Source organism: Rhincodon typus, unplaced genomic scaffold, assembly GCF_021869965.1.
Source record: "Rhincodon typus isolate 14 unplaced genomic scaffold, sRhiTyp1.1 hic_rhity00000753, whole genome shotgun sequence".
In the NCBI taxonomy this organism is placed as follows: Eukaryota; Metazoa; Chordata; class Chondrichthyes; order Orectolobiformes; family Rhincodontidae; genus Rhincodon; species Rhincodon typus.
The window spans coordinates 4,419-13,966 of NW_025966391.1; the positions used below are offsets into that span (position 1 = coordinate 4,419).

A 9,548-nucleotide genomic window follows, 5' to 3' on the forward strand; every position below is an offset into this window, starting at 1 on the left:
TTTGTCTTGATTATGATCACAACTTTATATCCTCTCATGACTCACTGACCAGTTGTAATAATATTTCCTTACTTCCCTATACTTCAAAATTCTGAAGACCTCAATCTCTGTTTTGATGAAGAGTCTCAAATTCTGCAGGACCCTCACTACACAAGCTTTCATCCTTGTCTTTGGCTTTGGTATTCTTCCTAAATTAAAGTGCATACAGTGTGAATTTTGCGTTATCTCTTTGTTCTTGTACTCTCTGCTACTATTCACTGAGAATCGTATATACTTTTCTTCAGATCTTTACTAATTTACTTGTTCAATTTTGAAGATTTGTTTGTTTGAACTCCTAAGCCTCTCTGTTGCTCCAGATCCTTTATTATTCCATCACATTTTCCTTCCCAAAATATTTCACTTCAGCCAAATTTCAAATGTTAAAATGGCTGCACTAAAAGAAAAATCATGAGGCTAAATGGTTACATGCCTCAGCAGCGTCCCATATTTATGTGATGAGCACCATTTAAAGGTTGCCTGTACTATAGAAAGCTGGCCAGCATCCCTTAAAAGGATTGATTTTTCAGCAGAGGAAAGAGCGTGCTCCAGGTCCCTCTCTCGCAGCTTATAAACATATAAATGAGGAGCAGAAATGGGTCATTCAGGCCCTGAACTCTGCTCTGCCATTCAATAAGATCATGGCTGATTCCATGTTCTTATCTGTCCCTGATAGCCTTTGATTCCACTACCTAGCACAAAACTATCTACCTCTGCCTTAAAATTATTCAGTAATCCCACCTCCACCACCTTCTGGGCTAGAGAGCTCCAAAGTTGCACAGTCCTTGGAGAGAAAAGAAATCTCTTTACCTCTGTCCTAAAATGTTGACCGCTCATTTTAAAACGGTGTTCATTAGTTCTGTGTGCACACATGAAAGAAAAGGTAATTTCCACATCTACATTGTTAAGGCCATTCAGGATCTTATGATTACGGCTGGTCCCTGGAGAGAGCCCGCAGTTCCTTCATTATTCAATCCTACCTTAGGTTGGTCAAAACAAGGTTAATGTTTTAAAAAAAAATTTCTTCCCTCATGGGCTCTTTTTCCCAGCCCAATAATATTAATATATTAAGAAGAGCCAATTTGACCAGGCCTTTTTTAGTTATGAATGAGTTTATTAGCTCAAGAAAAAGATAATAAAATGCAGGACACTTACACACAGATTGGAAATGAGGGGTGATCTCAAACGTAAAAGTGAAATTAAAGACGTATGAATCAGACTTTGTCTGTGACAAATAGGCTGTGATATGTTGTGGCTGTTAAATTGGATGATTTGGGAATGTGACATTGGCAGTTAAGTGATTGTTTGAAGCTGGTAAAGGTGCTCCTGAACAAAAGGTAAAGGGACCATTAATAGCAGTAAGTGACAGTTTACATCCTCACTTGTCATTTGCTTATATGTCTTCTTTTAAAATCACATGTATTTAGAAGTTCAATATATCTGTATTTAATTCAGGATTATGACCCATTTTCACATTATATTCTTCAATCAGATCACCTCTCACTTTTCTTAACCTCGTAAAACAAGATCATCTTTTGAATCATTCCTCATAAGACTACTTGCTCATTCTAGATATTAGTCTAGTAAACCTCCTCAGAACAACCTCCAGAGCATTTACACTCTTCCTTAATTAAGGAGACTAAAATTGCACACAGTTTCTAAGATGTGGCCTCACCAATGCCCTGTATAACTGAAGCATTACTTCTATGTTCAGTACTTTACATAATAAAGCATAATGTCCCGTTAGCTGTCTTTATTATTTTAGTGGGTGTCTCATGGTCCAAACAACTTGCCCTACACTTACTGCCACACATCATTCTGTCCTGCAAGAAAGAAGGAAGTATAATGAGTGTTATAACTAGGCGAAGAGAGTGAACCAGCTCTTTTCTTTTTAACTCCCTTGTGGTCAATCACAACAATTTGTTTTATTAGCATGTGGCTATCACATTTCAATTATAATATAATTAATTAAATGAAGGCTTCACATTACAAGGCTTTCATGAGTGTAAGAAAGAGGCATTTTATTGCCTACAAACCCTCCCAAAAAATACAGATGTGACATCAAAAATACGCACAAACACAAGTAATAAGTTTAAAAGGAAGGAAATGTTTGGTATTAACAGGACAATTAGGCTACATAGTTTATAAAGAAAAGGTCTTTGGGTCTTTGATAAAGGCGACATGGTGGCATAGTAGTTAGCACTACTGCCTCTAAGTGCCGGGGACCCAGATTGGCCATGCTAAATTGCCCCATGATGACCAGGGATGTGCAGGCTCGCTGGATTCGCTGTGGTTAATACGGGGTTACGAGAATAGTTTGAGGGTTTGGGGAATGTAGGTGTGGGTGGGATGCTCTTTAGAGAGTCATTGTAGACTCGATGCAAATGACCTCTTTCTGCACTGTAGGGATTCTGTGATTGAGGTGTTAGATTTTAAACCTGAGGCCAGTTGATTATTTGTTGACTCATATTCTACAGCAATTTGAGTGCAAGCTGAATGGCTGTTGACAAAGTTGCATTTTCACCAGCACAGACGACTGAGATAGGGAGCTGGCTTTTCAGTTCATATTTATTTTTCTTCTTTGCTGCTCCAAGCGATTGTTGATTTGGTTCATTTGTATGTTCTTGACTTTGCTCATTGTTTCTCCAAGCTAAACAGGATATGAATTTCTTGATGTTGACTTAGTTGTCTAGTTTTTGTCTTTGGATGAAGTGGTAATTTCAGTGCACCCAGGTTTTGTACATCACCCTACACTAGGTTTCACAAAGCTTGCCTTAACTCTGGTCAAGTCATCACAACAGCCATTTTACAGCAGTTTTTGTCCTTTTTAAAAACCTCCTTAGTCCATGAAGGGTCTCTGATATTAAAAATCAGTCAATGAAAAGTTGAATATCAATAGTCCATGTTTACGATTATAATAATACGAGAGGTAGCAAAAACTGAGCAGCAAGGACAGGCACGCTGCACATCCTTAGGCCATGAGGAGACTGAGGCTGTGGCTGTATCAGGGTCACAACCATTGAAGATGATGTTGTTTTCACATCTGATTCTTGTTTTCACATCTGATTCTTGTTTTCACACCTCACTTTCTCCCTTCGTTCTGTTATCACTTCTGATTCACAAGCTGCAGATGGTCTCGGCAGGCTCCTCTTGTTAACTACCACCATTCCCTCCCCCTCCCCTCGCCATTCCCACCATATAACTCTACTTCCATGTCTTTATCCCTTCAGGAACTTAAGAACTGCAGGCTGGGGAGTAGTGGAAGTGCAAGTGGTAGATAAGCAAATAAAAATACCAAATTGGTTAATCCAGAAGTCTAGTGATTCCGTTATTGATTTGCTGTTAGATACAAATAGAAATTTTTGATAGCAAACTGAATTGGTACCTGTTTGCTTTACCCAGCCCTTTTCTTTTTTCAGTTATCATATATTGACTTAAATATTAATTGATTGGAATTATAATCTATAACTTGATTTTACAGATTCTCGCTATTTACCTCTGGTGATTTTGCAGTTTCTGGTCTTCCTTTTCTTAATTGTGTAGTCTTTTATATACCCTTCTGTATAGGGATAAATGTAACATTTTGAGAGGAAATAACAGTGCAAATGCATTAGATTAAAAAATCCCATTCTTCATGGCCTTCAATATGTGGATACTGTTTGATAATGTATGCTCTAGAAGATGCTGACAGTATTCCTCTTCCATTACTAGGTGTTCGAACTGTTTCTAGCTGTTTTGTTGTTCCAATGGCAACAGGAATGAGCCTGACTCTCTGCTTCCTTGCACTGCGCCACAGGAGGCCCAAAGCAAAGTTTATCATATGGCCAAGAATTGATCAAAAATCATGCTTCAAGTCCATGATCACTGCCGGTACAGGATTATAATTTATGGTATTAAATAGTAACAGAATATACACTTTCCTACTGTCACTGTTTTCCTGTTTTGACTATCTGTTCTCTAGCTCTATTATTATTTATATTCTCATACTATTCTGCTTTAGGTCAGTACCTTTGTTGGGATTGCATACCTTCCCATTGTGGCAAACCTCATATTTAATATCCTCTCTGATATTTCTTCTTTTTCTCTCCTCACCTGGGAAAGCATTCCTGTTTCTTGGAGAACGTTCGGAGGATGTCATCTTGATGGTGCTAATCTTTCAGTAGCAATGCATCAAAGTAGTCAGCGGAGTCTCTGCATCTCCATCCTTTGTTATATTCACCACATTGATACAGGCACCCCGAGTCTCCTTCCTTGCACTGCAAATGAATTCAGGAATGCCAAACTTCAATGTGGTAAATTCATACGAAAACACAGCATCATATTCCATATGTACACTGCTAACATCCAACTGGACCTCGCCTTCACATTTTCTGACCCCAGCACTCTCCCCCATTTATCACAATGTTTGCCGACCTTCAGTACTGACTAGACAGAAATTTCCTCCAACTAAATATTAGGGAATGTCAAGGCCATGTTCTTTGGACCCTAATCACTGATTAAATCTCTGTTCTCGAAGCTGAAGCCGAGGCTGAGTGGTGGGGAAAGCAGCTCACCTTCAATTTGGCACTTGGCAGACTTTGGTATTTAACATTCATTTCAACCATTATAGATTGTAACCTTTGCTTAAATTTTATGTCTTATTTGGCTGTTTTGTGTGTATTATTGTTCCTTTCCTTATTCGTGAAAAATAAAGCAATAGGAGCAGCAGTAGGCCAAAGAGCCCCTTGAGCCATGGCACTAGGTGTCATTTAACTAGACCATGCTCGATGTACCTCAACAACATTTTCCTGCACTAGTCCTTCATCCCTTGGCATCTTTAATATCTAGAAATCTACTGATTTATGTCTTAATATACTCAGTGACTGACTCTCCATAGCTCTCTGGGGTGGACAGTACCTAAGTCTGCACAGATCAGAAATCAAACTCAGACTTTCTGGTTTGTATAACTACTTATAGATGGATGCATCACTGGGTGTGATACTAAGAGATTGGGGGAGCATCCAGCTATTACCTTTATTGGATAAATTACAGAATGGAGCCTGGAATCTGAATGGTAGATTAGAGAATTGAGCACAAATGTCAGACAGTAATTCTTGATGCTTCCATTCTTATCTAGAAAACTAAGAGACAGTTTCAAATTAGCTGGGCTGATGTCTGTGCCCCATTCCGCAATCCCTCGTAAAATAGTAAACCTATTCTGTGACACAGCATTAAAATGTGGAGGTATGATTGATCACTTCCCCTAGGCTGCTATTTCAGCTTATAATGCAATTTGAATGTCTTTTATTTTGTGATATTGTGATAAAATGATTTTTGTTTCTTTTTAAATTAGCTCATAGACGTTTGCTCATTTACAATATGTCGTTAACTGAGCTACTGAATTTTCGTGAGATCTTGCGTCAACTTGGGATGTAAAATGTTCCTTAATATTTGAACTGATTCATTTCCGCACTTGCATTTATTTTTGGATCAGGTTTTGAACCTGTGGTGATTGAGAATCTGCTTGAGGGCGATGAATTGCGCACAGATCTGCAGACTGTTGAGAGCAAGATCCAACAGCTTGGAGCAAAAAATATCCTTTGTGTTCATTCCACCACCTCCTGTTTTGCCCCAAGGGCTCCTGACAGGTAAGTGTCTTCTCCGCTGGTTTCTGATTTGTTAGTTACACCATGCTTTAAAAACAAAATCAATTCACCCCATGCTGCTAGATGGAACAAGCTGACTTGTTTATGACTTGGTGGTGTTTGTATTTTTTTAAAAACCAGTGTATGCAAGCTGCATACACAGACTCATAAAACATATTGATTTACATTGCTTTATCTGTCTTTATTTTCTCATTTCTCCTCACATTGGCGAGGTTCCATGTGTTTCAGCCCCTACTAGGGATCAGTCTGCAAACTTGCTTCAAGACCATGCACAGTAGTAGGCTATTTTATACATGGGAAAAGTAGTAGATACTGATTCTGCCTTCACATATAGGTCTTGCAGTTGAAGGTAGTGAATATGGCCTTTATGAGTCTGTCTAAGGCTTTCAATTCCATAAATTACCAAGCTGATTGGAAAGTCCTCCAGAGACTTGGATATCCACCAACATTTTTTACTATCCTGCATCTCCTTCACAATAGTATGGCAGCAAGTGTCCTTTGTGATAGAATGGAGACTGAGCCTTTTTGGAATCAAACGGATGGCGAACAAGGTTATGGGAGTACACCAACTCTGTTCACTATCAACCTCCATCTGTTTAACATATAGCATCTTGGCTAATAAATCATTTCTCCTCAATGTTGAATACCACTGGGATTAACCACTGATGGTGGTAAGGGCACAGAATGTACACCAGTTGCAGAACTTCAACATTCACCACCAAGACAGGATCTGCAGGGGAGGCGATGGCCTAGTGGTATTATCGCTGGACTGTTAATCCAGAGATCCAAATAATGTTCTGGGGACATGGGTTTGAATCCCACCACAGCAGTTGGTGGTATTTGAATTCAATAAATATCTGGATTTAAGAATCTAATGATGACCATGAATCCATTGTTGATTGTTGGAAAAACCCATCTGGTTCACTAATGTCCTTTAGGGAAGGAAACTGCCATCCTTACCTGGTCTAGCCTACATGTGACTCCAGACCCACAGCAATGTGGTTGACTCTTAACTGCCCTCTGGGCAATTAGGGATGGACAATAAATGCTGCCTGGCCAGCGATGCCCACATCCTGTGAATGAAGAAAAAAAAAAAGCTCAGGCTGATCATCAAGCTCATTTATCAACAATGTCCACAAGAAGTTGTGATGAGTTTCATCTGAATGGGAAGCTTTTCAACCCAACATGCTGAAAGAGTGGAAATGGCCTAGTGGTGGTGTCACTGGACTGGTAATTCATAGGCATAGATATTGTTCTTGGGACCTGGGTTCAAATCCTACCACAGAAGATAGTGGCATTTGCATTTTAAAATATCTGGAATTATTTGCCTAATAATGTGTGAAATCATTGTTGTATGATATAAATTGCACTATCCAGAGCCAGTCTGATTCATTAATTGTTTTGGGGAAGGAAAACTGCTGTCTTTACCTGGTCTAGTCTACATGTGATCTCCAGACCAACAGCAATATGGTTGACTCTTACCTGTCCTCTGAAATGTCCTAGCAAGCCGCTCAGTTGCATCAAACTGCTAAAAAGTCTAAAAAAAGGAGTGAAACGTACAGACTGTCTAGCATTGACCTGGACACCAGAAACGAAAATGGCAGGCTCAGCCATGGCAACTTTGCAAAGTCCTCCTTACCACCATCAGAGGCTGGTACCAAAACTGGGAGAGTTGTTTCACAGACTCATCAAGCAACAGCCTGACATAGTCACAACTCTTGGAATCACACCTTACAGACAATGTCCCAGATACCACCATCACCATCTATGCTTATGTCCTGTCCCACCAACAGTACAGACCTAGCAGAGGTGGCAGCACTGTGGTATACAGTCAGGAGTGAGTTGCAATACGAGCCCTCAACACTGACTGTGAACCCATAAATTTGTGCAACACCAAGTCAAATGTGGGCAAGGAAACCTCCATCTGTTTAACATATAGCATCTTGGCTATTAAATCATTTCTCCTCAATGTTGAATACCACTGGGATTAACCACTGATGGTGGTAAGGGCACAGAATGTATACTAGTTGCAGAACTTCAACGTTGACCACCAAGACAGGATCTGCAGCAGGGTTTTCGACTGAGCTGGTTGAATCTTAAGGGATATAGCTGCTAGTGTGGGTCTGTAACAGGCGGTGAAGGAACCAGCAAGAGGAAAAAATATACTTCACTCCAACCTCTCAATCTGCCTGCTGCAAATGCATCTGTGTATATCAGTATTGCTAAGAGTGACCACCGCACAGTCTTTGAGGCTTAGTTAATGAGGTGCTGTCTAAGGAGCCTTGGTAAGTATCTGTGCTGCATTTTGTAGATGGCGCACAGTGCCGAGCAAGCGGGCTGCTTCACTCTGGATGGCATCAAGCTTCCTGAGTGTTGTGGGTCTGCACTCATCCAGGCAAGTAGGGAGTATTCCATCACACTCCTGACTTGTGCCTTTTAGATGGTGAACAAGCTTTGGGGAATCAGGAGCTAAGTTAAGCTGTGCAGGGTTCCCAGCCTTTGATCTGCTTTTGTAGCCACTGTATTTATATGGCGATTCACCTCTGTTCTGGTCAGTTGTAACTCCCACGATGTTGTTCAGTGATACTAATGCCATTTAATATGAAGGGGTGATGGTTGGATTCTGTCTTGTTGGAGATGAACATTGCCTGGTACTTCTATGGCACAATGCTACGTGCCGTTTGTTAGCCTAGTCCTGGATGTTGTCCAGGCCTTCCTGCATAATTTGGTCATGGACTACATCAGAATCTGAGGAGTCATGAAAGGTGCTGAACAGTTTGCAGTCAACAGCAGACATCTCCACTTGACAAATATGACTACATCAACAAAATTTGTGATATACTCTGTTTTATATCTGCGAAACCTGCACCACACATAACCGCATGGATGCTCTCTTGGTTAAGTTGAAGAAGTGCTTGTTGGACCTGCATAAGGGTATTATCCTTCCTGTTGACATATAGGATATGATTCATCCTTAAGCTTCACTGTATCCACACATGTAGGGGCTTCCCAAAACACACTGAAGCGGTGTCCTTTTATACCCTAATTTATCTACGACTGGCTTTGCACACACGCAGTAGCCAAATGTTGAGTGAACTGTTGCAGTTTTAAACGTATCTTCCATGTATAGTGTGAAGATTCCTTCACTCTTGGGTAGACAATAAAAATTGAGAGTGATCGCGTGTCTGTGTGTCTTTCAAAATTGTTATCTATTTACCAGGATACCACTCAAGGAAGCCATTAACATTTGCACCATGTGACTACTTCATGGTAATCCAGGTGTTCAAAGCAAGAACTCAACAATGTAGGACATTCACCGAGAAATAACTAGGGAAATCAGAAGAAACTTATTTATCCAGAATCTGATGAGAATGTAGAACTCGCAAACACAAGAAGTTGGTAAGGCAAAAAGGATAGTTTAAAGGAAGCTGGAGAAGTATGTGAGAGTTACGCTGATAGAGTTAAATAGGGAAAGAGACTTGATTGACTTGTTTATGTTGAGTATTCTTGTGGAACTGGTATTGTGTTGATTTTTGCTGGCTTCAATCCAGTGCTGTGCTTGTATTTTTTTTGCAGACTAGAAGAACTGGCTCAGATTTGTGCAAAATATGATATCCCTCACATAGTCAATAATGCTTATGGAGTTCAGTTGTCCAAGTGTATGCACCTTATTCAACAGGTATGAAGAAATTGCATTGTTGGAAAACTATTAAGAAATGAGAAAATGTTTATTGGAAGTACGATGTTATTAACTTGGCCTATATATTTAAAATATTTTGGACTGTTTTCTGCTGTTTATTGATGCCATTGTAAAAACCACCACAATTATAGTGTGAGATAACAAGGTGTGGAGCTGGATGAACACAG

General features: G+C 39.9%; 1 protein-coding gene across 1 annotated transcript in view; it reads left to right on the forward strand.

Moving 5' to 3' along the window:
• Positions 1 to 3,701: 3,701 nt before the first annotated feature.
• Positions 3,702 to 9,548, forward strand: part of LOC109932554 (O-phosphoseryl-tRNA(Sec) selenium transferase) — a 40,818-nt gene continuing 34,971 nt past the window's right edge. The window contains exons 1-3 of the mRNA XM_048592179.1: positions 3,702 to 3,906; positions 5,510 to 5,663; positions 9,258 to 9,360. Coding sequence (XP_048448136.1) covers positions 3,702 to 3,906; positions 5,510 to 5,663; positions 9,258 to 9,360 — 462 coding nt within the window. The remainder of the gene's footprint in view (positions 3,907 to 5,509; positions 5,664 to 9,257; positions 9,361 to 9,548) is intronic.